The sequence below is a fragment of the Neofelis nebulosa genome, chromosome 3 (assembly GCF_028018385.1).
Source record: "Neofelis nebulosa isolate mNeoNeb1 chromosome 3, mNeoNeb1.pri, whole genome shotgun sequence".
In the NCBI taxonomy this organism is placed as follows: Eukaryota; Metazoa; Chordata; class Mammalia; order Carnivora; family Felidae; genus Neofelis; species Neofelis nebulosa.
In genome coordinates this window covers 70359575-70373252 of record NC_080784.1, presented here as the reverse complement: position 1 = coordinate 70373252, position 13678 = coordinate 70359575, and the positions used below count along the sequence as shown (strand labels likewise).

Sequence of the window (13678 nt, the reverse complement as noted above, 5' to 3'; positions counted from 1 at the left end):
TCCACACTTAGGCATAGCACACCAGCATCTTCCTCTGCCTCCTTGGGCGGCATCCACTGGGAGATCACAATAAAAGAACAAGCTTATTGTCTTTCCATCTCTTACTTTATCGTTAGTTTTAAGCAATGATCTGGCAAACTTGGTACCTAGCAATAATACTTTACTGTAAAATCATGCTACTTTAATATTCTTTTCTTTTTTTCAATATTCAGGATTGAATCAAACGACCTGCCTCTGTTGACTGCTATTGCCAGTACTCATTCTCCTTACGTCGCTCAGATACTCTTATAAGCTAAAGCTCAGGACAGTTCTTCCTTGGAAGAAAAAAAAAAAAATCAGATTCTCAACCGAAGGCGAAAGGAGAAAGCTCTCTGTGACGTCAAAAGCATGAGAAGAGCAAACAGAAACCGTCATTCCACTGCTTTTGTTTTGTTTTGTTTCGTTTCGTTTCGTTGCTTCAAGTGGATGCCTCGTTGGACGACTTAGGTTTACTTGACATAATGGCATTTGTGTTTTTCACGAATACTTTTGGCCTTTTGTTACCCATGAATCAACAGAGAGAGTGACTTTTTTGGTAGGAGAAGACATAAACACTACACTAAACACTAAGCTGTCGGTCCAGAGCGCCTGTGTGTTTGGGCAGAATAACGACAAGCGACTTTGGAGCAGGGGTAACCAGTGTACGTACCATTCCAGTAGGAGAATGTTTCAGAGTTTAGGCGTGAGCTCTCCAAACGGGAGAAAGTGTAACTTGCTATCCTAAGACAGTCAGAACAAGGTGTCTGGATTCCAGGGCAGGGTTTGCTTTTGACAAAAGGTGAAAGAAAGCAAGCCGCATTGTGCCGTCTTCCCGTCTGGTGGCCGTAGGAGTTACCGCCTGACGCCAAACAGGAAAGAGGCTCGACCGTTGGGAAGAGAGTGCTTTAGGGACCCACTGTTTTCACATCTTCTTGGAGTTTACCTTGTTGCAGATGCAGCCACAGGTAGGTTAGAGATGGATTGTTGGTGCAATAAACCCAGGAATCAATGTAGCATCTTAATCTCATCAAGATGTAGTTCATAGCTGCAGAGTGCACAGTCTGATACCATATATTTTATCCTCATACTTTAGAGCTTTCAGCGGCCTTTTTAAGAGAGGCCATTTACCAAAGTTATTTCTATGAGCTCAAGAGTGTTTCTGTTGCTAAATTCTTCCAGCCGAAGCCACTTTCTTCCTAAATAGTTAATACAAATGACTATTTCTACTTTAAAAGGCACAGCTGGCCTGGTGGGAAATGAAACCTGCAACAGTTCAGGATGACTAATGAAAGTAATTAGTTTGTACATTTATAAACAATCCATAAATGATCTAAATTTTTACATTATCATCTCTGTGCCTTCTAATGCCTAAGCCCTTTTCAAAACACCTCTCCAGAAACTAATTTACCCATTATAAAATCTGCCACAATGAAGGATTGTTTATTAGCATAGTTCACTTTAAAAAAAAAAAAACACCTTTAATTTTTTGTTAATGTAAAAGGAACTTTACTTAGTGTACTGGTCATGAACTCTGACCATGTCAGAGTGTGTCCCAACATCCAAGGTAAAGGAAGAGAGTTTAAAAATATTGATTGTTAAAAGACCGGTGCTAATCTAGCCAGTCAGAAGATTGTCAGCACCTTGCAGATCTTGAATACAGTTGATTATAACCAGGCTCTCATTTCCTTAGCACTATTTTATAAATTAATTCCCGCCTTTTTCATGCATCCATTTGTACCCAAGATTATGAAGTAACTTTCCTTCTAGGGCTTAGAATGACTTCAGATTTTTTATTTGATACAGTCCCGATTCTGAACACCAAGTGACATAAATGTGTTTCTTCTTTTACAAATGCAAGTTCATTATGCAAGTACCAATGGAGAAAAATGGGTGTAATAATTCTTTAGGAATAGGTCAGAACTGCTACCTTTTCTTCTCTCTCTCTTTTTTATGATGTGAAATGTAGGTGGGTGCATTAAGGCTCTTAATAAGATCTTTAATTTTTATTTTATATCTTTCTTTCGTAAGATTGAAGTTTTCCAGCCTTTTTATGTTTTTCTCATCCCTTTCGTCTAACATCTGAGTTTGGTGTTCTAAAGTCTCTATCCATGATGTCACTGCTTGTTGTTATGTTACCCAGAGAATGAACCTCACCTGTGGCTCAGCTCACTCATCATTTGTTTCTCGTTATGTGTGAATAAATTATAATAGCTGACATTGTATCATTTCCATCTGCACCAGTTTAGAGTATTCCCCTCATCTCTATTTCCCTTTTCCTTGTTTACATGTTTTGAGCACTTTCCCTCATCCACCACCTTCCACGGTTTCGTAGAAAATAACTAGATACAGAACCAGTTTCATTCAAAATGTGTACGTAGTGGCATGTTGAAAATTAGACCCACATAGGGGGAAATTGGGCTTTAAATGGCTGATTCTAAACTCCATACATAAAAATTTAGCCCAGTTGTCTCAAAGCCTGAGAAAATTTAATTTGCCTCTTAATCTACTGTTCTAAAACTCTCTCTTGGAAAATGTCTGTTGGAAACTACAGGTGGGTCACATGTGGGGGTTGTCTCAGTGACGCTCAGGATTCCAGTCAGAACCTAATCCTCACATCTATTGCCTACAAAAACAGACCAAGAATGTTGCTGCTCTTTTATAATCCTCCTCTAAATAACATTCAAGTTTTCTTTGTCTTAAATTCAGCCTCTTCCCAAAAGTGGAAAAGAAAAAACTCTCATGGAATTGTGTTGAGATACACCCACTCACACCACCCAGTGGCTTCATTCTGTCTTAGCCCAAGAGGCAAGAAAGGGATCCCACCCTCTCCCAATGCCCACTTCAAGAAAAAATTAAAATTAAAAAACAAAAAAAAGAAAAAAAAAAGAAAAGAAAACTACCTCAGTTGACAGGATTCCACCTTTAGGGTTTCTTCAACTTTTAAGTCTTACCTGTTGAGTGTAACTTTTGTAGCATCTTGCTTTTTTAAGCAAGCTAGTGAGGCATGACAGAGCAGAAGTGTGTAAATGTTACTGTGATGGACCTCTTTCTAGCATGTTGCAGTTTTATTTTTAATAGATCGATGAGTGATATGAATGTAAAGATAATTGTGTACGTTTAAACATGACAATGAAAATTTAAAATGTAGCTTCCATACTTGTGCATAATTCCAAAGTATTTTATTTTTATCAGTGTTAAATAGCTTTTTGTACAGGCTTCAATCCATTTTTCTGAAGTGTGCTGTTTTTTAATAAAAGTAACTATAATCTTTTCACATCCCATGGAACTGCCGTTTACACATCGCAACTTTTTAAACTTAACCATATTTTTCAAAAGTAACTTTTTTGGAGGGAGGAAAGTCCCTGCTTGCTAAGTGACACTAAACTGTCGTTTAGGCTCTTATAATTAGGTCCTGAGATTTTATAAAAATTTAGTCTGTAGCTTTTTAGGTTCTTCACTAGAGTTGGTTGTACATAAAAATAAAGAATATAAAGCGGCCCTAAAATTCTTTTAAATGTCTGGATTTTCCCACTAATATGTACTTTTGAAAGTATTTTGTTCATGCATACTTTCACCATTAAATTGAAAAAGTCTTTAGCTTCTCTTGATAAATGTGAACCATTTGTTTTTTTATTGTGCTGTGGGGGAGGGGATATTTTAATATAATATTTACCTAAATCAAGCAGCCCCCATCTGAGTGTTAATTTTTAAATGTCAGAAGTTTGGTGACTATATTATCTTGGGAGCAAGGTTGCAATATGCTTACATTTAGGTGGCGTTTAAAAAAGGAGAAAATTCTGGGATTTGTTATATTATTGAAGCTCCGGTAAGACAAATTGATAGGTCTTTATATTTTTGATCAGGTAAATAGATATCAGTGTCAATGTATAGAAATTTTTTCTTAAAACTTGTTCATGTATTATTTTGATCCATTTTTCTGTGGCATTTGGTGCAATAAACCTTTTGAATTTATCTTGAACATTTTCCTGGTACTGCATGTGGTTTGTTAACGTTTAATCTCAGAACTTAAAAACCTAGAGGTCTCATTTCCATTAGTTCATGCTGAAACAAGTTGGTAATATATGTCAGTGATTTTCAACAGGGGTGTTTGGGAAATGTAGGGACATTTTTGGTTAGCATAATGGTGGGTGACAGTTACTGGCACATAGTGCATGGGGGCCGAGGATGGTAAGAGAAAGGTCATGTAATGTACGGGACACCCCACGGAATGAGAGATTGTCCCACCTCCTGCATGACTTTTATAAATGTTCTGCCGGACAGTCCTGTGGGTGAAAAACCTGTTTATAATTATCTAGGCTAAGAATTTAATTCTGCTTTACATAAAAGCACAATGTGTTTCTCACATGATTTTAATATATGCTGAATTTTCCAGGAATGCCACTATTGTGTAAATCGAGGGAAGACTTTACTTTGTAAGATTCAGAATTTTTACAAGAATTAACATAAATTTGGAAAACAACCTTACCAACCGCTACTGTATTCATGAATTTGAGTCATTTGTACATCTGCATCCGTCTTCCTTTGTAATTGTAGCATTCCTGCAGACGGCATATAGATGTAAGATCTGCCTGCTCCGTTACATTTCCTGTTCTAATCTAGTGTTTCAATGTCTATGTATTAAAATATATTTTAATAGGTTACTTTTTAAATAGTACATCTAGGGCATTATATTGGTGTGTTATAAATTATGTGTGGAAGTAGGTTATATTCTATAGGATTTATTTTAGGAAAGTAAAGGGCATTATATAATATTTGCTATGTAAAAGATGAGGTCATTCATATATATATATATATATATAAAGTCTCAGAAAAAGAAAATGCTTTTATGTATAATTTTTGTAACATACATAATACCATAGTGAATCATGTCATCTTAAAGACCATAGGGAGAACTAACATTAGGTATCTCAAACTCCCTTATTGATTAAATGAAAATTTCAAAAGTGTTTCCCTACTCCCTCAAGCAACTTTAAAATCATGCCATTGGTAAAGAACTTAAGCACATACATACATACATGCCGCCTTGCTTCTCAGTTCCCTGGTGCCTAGACTGTTCTGTCAGGTGCGTTATAGAAAATCCCCACACCTGGATGAGATGGGTACTGTGACAGTTAATTTTATGTGTCAGCTTGGGTTAGGCCATGATATCCAGATATTAGGGTCAAACACCAGTGTGGAAGTTTCTGTGAAGGTATCTTTTTAGATGAGATTGAGATTTATTTTCTAAGCTTGGTTGATATATTCTTTAATCCTTATCAATTCACTCATCCATTCAACAAATATTTCAGTGCTAGGTGCTGGTCAAAGTGGAAAAAGCAGTCCAAGGGAGATCTTCCTGGTGGCCAAAGGGGCGGGGTGGGGGGGGGGGCGGTTCTGCATTACAGACTGAGCACCTATAATAACCTATCGATCAGGGATCAGGCCGTGCCAGCTACCTGAGAATCTGGAAACCAGGTTGGGAGGCAGAGGGGAATGCCTCCAGAGGGGGTGGGAGGGGGAGGTTGCTTAAAACATGTCCCACTTTGGGTTGTATTAGGTAGGACCTGGTTTTCAGCAAGGAGATGAAGGTTCAGGGAGGTGACTGACAAAATTGCTGTTTCTCCCTAAGTGTTTGCTACTTGAGGGCTGACTTCCCGCAGGGCATTTCCGCAGAGGGCCTTGGAGCTACCAATCAGGAAAGTAACAAGAGTCCTGCTAACAAGTGAGTCACAGAGCCCAGAGTGAGGCAGGGTGGGGCGGGGACGAGGCCGCAGATGTCATCTGCCTCTAGCAAAACCCTCGGTTACAGGCTTCGCACTTGCAGACCCGTGTGTCTGATCAGCAGCCCTTCTCCCTTCCAAGGTCCACGTTGTCTTCTTACAGCTTCCTTCTTGTAGACTCCTTCAGTTAGCATGGCCCGTGCTCCAGATGCAGGTGGTGTCTTTGGACAGGGTGAAGGTTGGCTGTCTGGGTTCAGATCCTGACTCGGCTGCCTACTAGCTATGTGACACTGGACAAGTTTCTCAACCTCTCTGGCCTCGATGATCACAGCTGTGAAATGAGGGTGATAATAGGTTCAACCTGCTCTAGGATCCTGAGGATCCAGATGGATACTAACAACTACAGGGCAGCACACCTGGCTGGGCTGCTGTGCGAGCAGGGTTCTTTCCCCACAGAGGGGACAGACCTGAAGAGCCCATTAGGTTGGGGCACGTTGTGCTAGTCTCAGTCCTCACAGCTAACTACAGGCTTTGGGGAGAACCAATGAGGAAAGAAATATACGCCCACCAGGTAAAGCCAGGGAAAGGGGGAGGGTCTCAGGCGAGACAGGAGGGGAGGTGGGTCGGACAGAGACCCAAGCACAGTCACAGAGGTTCCCGCTCCTGCTGCAGTTCGCTCCCCGCCCCAGCCAGGCCCTGCCTGGTGGCCAGTACTGAAGCTCCTCTCACAGAAGGGGGCCTCGAGCATGCAGACTGCTCTCATCCCAAAGCTCCCCTACCACAGACTGCATCCCACGCCCCAGCCTCAGTTCTCCTGCCTTGGGCCAGAGCTGGGGGTGGAGTGGGGGGAGGGGCTGAGGCTAGCGCTCTGAAGAGATTAACTTTTATATGAATAGATTTTCAGTAAAGCAGATTACCCACCATCACGTTGGGTGGGCGTCATCCAGTCAGTTGAAGGATTTAAGAGATTGAAGTCCCCAATGAAGAGGAAATTCTGCCTCCAGACTGCCTTTGGACCTGAGCTGCAACGTCACTCTTGCCTAGTCTCCAGCCTTGTTGGCCTACCCTGCCCATTTTGGATCTGCCAGCCTCCACAATCCTGTGAGCGAATTCCTAATTCCTTAAAATCAGTCTGTCTATCTGTCCATCTTTGTGGCTCTATGTCTCAGAAGAACCTTGGCTGATACAGGTACTTCAGATATAAGTAGGATGATATATATTATGACCACACACACCCCCCCCCCCCGCAAAAAGCAGTTGGGTGGTCAGAATATTGTCATGCCAGATTATAAGAAGCAGGCTTTGAAGCAAAGATCTTTAACACAGTAAACAGTACAGGCAGCAGTTATCCTGTAAAAGCTGAGATACAAGTCCTATATAGTCTTTGGGTATATGCGGCAAGGGAGATGTGGGAGAATAGGGAAAGTGTGTTAGAAATAAGCCTCTGAGGGGCACCTGGGTGGCTCAGGCGATTAATAAGGGTCCGACTCTTGGTTTTGGCTCAGGTGGTGATCTCATGGCTTCTCTGTGGGTTCGAGCCCTGCGTCCGGCTCTGTGCTGACAGTGTGGAGCCTGCTTGGGATTCTCTCTCTGTGCCCCTCCCCCACTTGCGCTGTCTCTGTCTCTCTCAAAATAAATAAATAAACAAAAAAAGAAAAGAAAAAGCCCTCTGAGATGGCAAGGAAGGAGGTAGCACTTCCTTCACAGTGGCAGCAAAAACACCCCCTCCCTGTAAGGATTAACCCCTGCAGTGCTGTGTTAATTCCTAGAGCCATGCATCTCGCTCAGCTTTCATAGTACCTTCAGTCAGCATTTATCATCCGTCCCCCTTTCTCACCTGCACGTTCTCAATCTACAGACGGTAGTCAAAGTGCAAACAAAAATGGTTTCTCCCTTGTTAAATTTTTGTTCTGGGTCTTCCTGCCCCCTCTTTATCCCAAATTTCTTTTTCCGTTGGCAACTAAGTGTTTTACAGGGCACTGGCTTCTTTGCAAACTACTCATTCTCTGCGTGTTGCCCCCTACCCTGCCCCCACGCCTCATGAATTCTGCGATGTTCTTTGGCCTCCTTCTCTTCCCATGGGGAGAACTGTTGAATCTCCTACTTTCTTTGTGTCTCAGACGCATCACCTCTTCTCCTTTCTCTTTGCCTTCTTTCAATCCCTCTTCATTTCTCAACTGACTTCCCAAAATGCCTCGGAACTCCTCTTTCTGCCATATCAAACAGTTGTAATCAGTCTTCCTGGCTGATGTCTAAATCCCTCCAAAAATGAAAGTTTAATACTGTTACTTCTGTTTGAAAGCCCAGCAGAATCCAAGCTTGTTAGCACCATGCACTCAAACAACGCAGCTGGTTCCTTTTCCCCAGCCACTTCACGAGATACCCTCTGCGTGCTATTTATTATCCAGCCATCTTGAACCACATGCACTTCCCCAAAGGCACTACACGAACATTGCCTTTGCCCTGCCTGTCCTTTCTTGTCTCCCTTTCCCCTGTGGTCCAAGCCCCTCCAGTTCCTAGCTCAAACTGCAATTCAAACCTTGCTGCTCAAGGTCCCAGACTAGCAACAGCTGCATTGCCTAGAAGTTCATAGAAATGCAGACCCCAAGCCCTGTCCCAGCCCGGCTGAATCAGAATCTGTGTCTTTATTCGGTCCCTAAGTGATTGCTACGCACATTAAAATTTGAGAATTATTGACTTTGGATTCAACGTGAGTGAACAGATGAGGGAAAGAATTTACCAATCACTGAGATTATGTCCATGTATTGGAATGAAAGGGGGTAATGAGAACATTTGCAAGCAAAGAAATGAAATAGAAATGGATGGTGCTAAAAGTGCATGTAATATACACGTAAAATTGACAACACTTAAGTGGCTATTACTTATGTGAAAAAAAAGTTAACCAAAAATCAAGAAGGGAAAATAACATAAACTAGAAGATTGATCTTTAAATTAAAAAAAAAAAAAAAAAAAAAACGGGGGGGAAATACAGTAGAAGAAACAGTGTAGAAATTTGCCCACTATGTAAGAGCATTTTTAAAGAGCATTTTGTTTTGGATAAATGTATAAAGAATGATACATAATGTTAAATATCATAAATTGTACTTTTAGAAACATTGTAATTAAGCTCCAAATGTAGATTTATAAATAAAGATCCAAACTCAAGAATGTGAATATAAAATATCCCATTTTCAACCATCTATCTTCATGAGAAAAGGGATTTCCCTCAAAGCCCCCCAGTACCATTGACATTTATTTCATTGAGGCTGTTTTCAGTACATGGTTTTGATTCTTGCAGCATAAAATGGAAAATGTGCTGGCATCCCAGGTAAGTGTAGCAGTGGTAACCACTCATTGGTGGCTGGTGTAAAGCATTATGTTAGAGGCTTGACACATGTTATATTCATTATTGGCTTTTGAATATATAAGAACAGTTGCTTCAAGTCATTTTCACTGAAGAGGATTTACGTTACGGGGGGGGGGGGGGGCGGGGGGGGCAGGCTTGAGTACTTGTTGAAGTATCATCTACAAGAATCCTGTGAGATGGTCCAAAAACTGGACGTAGGGAACAAGTTTCTAATGTATATCTAGAAATTTAGAAGAAAGACTAGTTTATAAAAAGAAAGATTATTTGGGGTGATATAGTATTTTGTTTATCTCTGGAAGGGAAAAGATGTGTCCAAGTGATTAATTAACCTTACTAACAATGAGTTAAACTCTCGTCAGGTGCCTCTTTGATGTGAAGCACTGAGAATGACATGATGTCACTTAGCTGAGATTCCTGCCCAAAACACATAACCAGAATCTATTCATGAGAAACCGTCAGATAAACCTAAGTTAAGAGATATTCTATAGAACTGGTCTAGACTCTTCAAAAATGTCAGTGCTATAAAAGACCAAGACTGAGGAACTGTTCTAAATTGAAGGAGACATGGGGACTAAATGCAATATGTAATTCTAGATTGGATCCTGGATGAGGAGAAACTACAAAAGACATTATTGGCTCAATTAATAAAATTTGATTATGAATTATAGATAATTACATTGTATCAATGTTAAACTCCCTAAATCTTAGAATTGTACCGTGGTTATATGAGAGACCACCTTTGTTCTTAGGAATATACCCTGAAATGTTTAGGGGTAAGGAAGAATCATGTCTGCAACTTAACCTCACATGATTTGGAAAAACAAATGTACATACACACACACACATTTAGAAAGCATTAAAGCAAATAAACAAGTGACTGTTCTCGATAAAGAATATCAGAGTTCACTTTGTACTATTCCTGCAACTCTTCTGTAAATTTGAAATCATTTCAAAATAAAAAGTCTTAACACGTTTTTTTTTGTTTGTTTGTTTTAATGCGCAACTCTCCATTGGATTTAGTGAATGATAGAAGGAGACATTTGGGATTGTTTAATCCATGATTGCTCTAATCCTACACAAAATTAGTTCAGTGACCAAAGGTAACTAACCCAACCTTCATCCACACACACTACAAGAAATCATTTCATTTGGAACCAGCCCAAAAATCAGACCACAGAGGAATGTTAGCAGCTGAACTGCTCCCTTTTTAAATACAAAGTGCCCCTGGGGTCAGGATCTACCAAGGAGGACTTCCATGGCTCCTTCACAGAATGTTTCAAATAGATGTAATTAATTGCTAATGAATCAGATCTCTGGTGACGGAGGGCAAGCAGTCGTCTTAGGGAGTTGGCAAGATTCTTCGATGGAGCAAGGAGACTGTCTGTCTTCATGTAGGAAATAGGAATCTTTGGATTAATGAGAGCTATCCCATTTCTTTTCTTTTGTGGAAATGAGACTCAATATGGAAATACTGGATTACTATAAAATGCATTGTGCTGTGGAATTATGCAAAAGGACCCTAGGAAATAATTATTCATTTGTATATACTTACACATTCTTTACTTAATTCTTATGAACAATCTTATCAAATATTCTGTACAAATACTAATTCCCCACTTCACTTACAAAAAAACCCACATAGAGAAACTATGCAACCTGCTCAAGATTTCCTAGATAGTAATGGGAAAAAACTTGAATTTGAACTGGTATACTCTTTTAGGAAGTATCACAAAACAGTCTACAACAGTCTTGACAGGACTTACAGATTTACCTCCATTTCATACGCTGAGAGCTTTCTCAGCTTTTGCAAACCAAGGAGAAGGCTATTTTCTCCAGGTTCACCCGTATATTAAATAAGCACTTGTAAGGATTGAAATCTACAATATCTTGTTTTATTTAGCTATAAAATGGGAATAATACCCAGCTACCCACAGTATGGGCATTACTGTGGAAATCCCATATAAATTTCAAAATGTTCTCACGGGTTAAAAGGAACCACAAAACTGATTGTTTATCAGTATTACTATTAAATAGCATTCTCTAATTCATGTGGAAATAATTTGATGTTTTCTATGATGGTTCAGGAAAGCAAATGATCGTACCTCCTTTCTTGGTCGCTTTGGCAGCTTCGGTTGTTTGGAAGCTCTTGGCAATTCTGCCGTGCTCTGCCTGACAAGGACAGCCGCTTTGGAATTTCTTTGATCAGTGTTCTCATAATCACCCATATGCCAGGCAATAGAACCACGACTGAATCTTCCTTGCATATCCATAATATAAGGTTTTGGTTGCCTGAAACAGGAACAAATTGGTTGGTTCTCAAATTGGAAAGATCTAGAAACAAGGTCATTAGTTTCCAGAGAATTGAGATTTGTCTGTCTTATGATTCAAGATTTGTCTGTTTCTCTTGTGATTCGAGAGGATTTCTAGCCATGTAGCTTGACAAAGCTAAGGACCTGAGCCATCAGCCAGCGTTCTGAGAAGTTTCTGGACTCTGCCTAGGCCACTGCCTAGGCCACTCCAGCCAGCTGCTGGAGGCTCAGGAAACCACCTCCCAGGATAGATACCTATCTAGGAACCTTGTTCATGAATTCACCCCTGTATCATGACTGCTCCTCGTGTCCTTCAGAGCCGTACATACAGGATGCTCAGGGAGGCATGTTCAAGCTGAGACCTCATGAGACCTATGAGTTCTGTAGGACATGGTCTCTCTATCTTGAGATCTCAGGGGAATTCAGAAAAAAACCTAACTTCATGATTCCAGAGCCTGACATTGGACAGTATTGTTAGAGGAAAGATCTACGCTTCATTCTCTTTCCCCATTGAAATCCTGGTCTAGGTTCCAACATCCCTAAATTAGAATACTATCTAAGTCCTGCCTTCCCATTATAAAGGGCCAGCTCTGAGGTGCCTGGATGGCTCAGTCAGTTAAGCATCCAACTTTGGCTCAAGTCATGATCTCACAGTCTGTGAGTTCAAGCCCTGCATTGGGCTCTGTGCTGACAGCTCAGAGCCTAGAACCTGCTTCTGATTCTGTGTCTCCTTCTCTCTCTGCCCCTCCCCCTGCCTCACAAAAATAAAAAATAAACATTGGAAAAAAAAAAAAAAGAGGCCACCTCTGGGGAAAAAGCAAAAAGGATCCTAGGATGGGATTTACCATCTCATTTGGAAGCCTGTTGTTCTGGAGAGCCTCTTGGAGCCCCTTACCCCACCATTCCTCTGCCTGGGGACTCAGAACCTCCTGGCCACAGCAAATTTCCTTTCCTAGAATCTGAGGTTTATGGGTTCCCAAGTTCTTTGGACCAAGATCAATGGCAGGTTTGTATTACCCTTCACTCTTTCAAGAACATAGGTGCATTTACTATGCCCGGCACCAGAACGAGGTGCTGGGGAGACCGCAATAATAGAACAAAGTGTCTGTTATTATTATAGAGCTTATATGCCAGTATGGGAGGCAGACAACAAACAGGCAAGTCAGATATTTAGGAAGTATCATGAAGACAAAAGCCAGATAAGGAATAGAAAATGCCAGGCATGCTGTTTTTGTGGGGGTGGGCTGAAGAGTGGGAGGTATCCTTCGAGCAGGGAGCTAACTGCAGGGAGAGAGCCAGCAATTGTCCCAGTGCAGGGGTTGGGGGGAGGGGCCAGACACTCCCTTCCACTCCCTAGAATCACAGATCCCTGCACAGAGAGGGAGCTGACCATGTCATTCTCCAGCAACCCTCCACTGACCCCCCATAGCCTTCAGGATAAAGTCCAAATTCTTTAGCACAGCACACAGGGGTGTGTGCTGTTGCTCTTTGTTTTTTGTCTGTTTTCTTTTTTTAAATGGTCTGCCCACATGGGCCTTTCTGGTCTGTGCTCAGCCCATCCCTCCTCTCAGACACCCACACAGTGCTGCATTGTGCATGCACCCTTTCCTCTGGGAACTCTGAAGAAGTCACGCTTTCAGACTTTCAGCCTTGTGCTTCAGTTTCTCCTTTTGCCTGTAATTCCCTCCCTCCTCCTCTCCTGACAAACTGCAGCCAAGACTTTAAACATCACCTTTTCTGTAAAGACTTTTCTTATTCCTGTCAGGCAGCCATTTTTCTCCTTTGATAGTGCATTGTATTTGACTTTTTTGTAGAAACTATTAGAATATACCTAAATGTCTATGCAGCCCTCTCTCTCCCTCTGAACTCAGCGCTCCTTCCAGAGCCCAGCATGTTTCTCGTTCATCATTGGACCCCCAGTGCTCATTACTTGGAATGACTCATAGTTGACACTCAACTAGTCTGTGGTGGACGAAGTAATGAGGAAGGGGGGAGAAGATCAGAGCTGAGTTACTGCAGAGGTTCTTTCCTGCCCACTCCCCTCCAAGTGCCTGCCAGCCCCTTCTCCCTCTTGCCACCAGCGGGCACGCAGAAGCGGATCCCTACAGTCTGGTTTGTCTGCGTTTTGTTATTTAGAAACAAGATTAATAGCTGGGAATCATTTCAAGAAAGTTTAAAGGACTAGCAGTCGCTAGTGGGTAGAATGTATGAACAGGTATTGTTTATAGTTTCTATTAGCTTGATTAATGATTCATAGGAGAACT

General features: G+C 41.2%; 2 protein-coding genes across 11 annotated transcripts in view; one reads left to right on the top strand and one right to left on the bottom strand.

Moving 5' to 3' along the window:
* FNIP2 (folliculin interacting protein 2) overlaps nt 1–3997 on the top strand; it is a 132286-nt gene extending 128289 nt beyond the window's left edge. For all 6 annotated transcript variants that reach the window (XM_058721020.1, XM_058721023.1, XM_058721024.1 and 3 more), the window contains one exon: nt 213–3997. In XM_058721020.1, coding sequence (XP_058577003.1) covers nt 213–291 — 79 coding nt within the window. In that variant the 3' untranslated portion in view covers nt 292–3997. The remainder of the gene's footprint in view (nt 1–212) is intronic.
* Nucleotides 1–13678, bottom strand: part of SPMIP2 (sperm microtubule inner protein 2) — a 99174-nt gene that overhangs the window by 3825 nt on the left and 81671 nt on the right. For 3 of the 5 annotated variants that reach the window (XM_058721025.1, XM_058721027.1, XM_058721028.1), the window contains exon 4: nt 11208–11394. In XM_058721025.1, the coding sequence (XP_058577008.1) occupies nt 11208–11394 (187 nt within the window). Of the gene's footprint in view, nt 1–10123; nt 10491–11207; nt 11395–13678 lie in introns of those variants that run through there. The other 2 variants (XM_058721026.1, XM_058721029.1) reach the window with 2 other exon arrangements.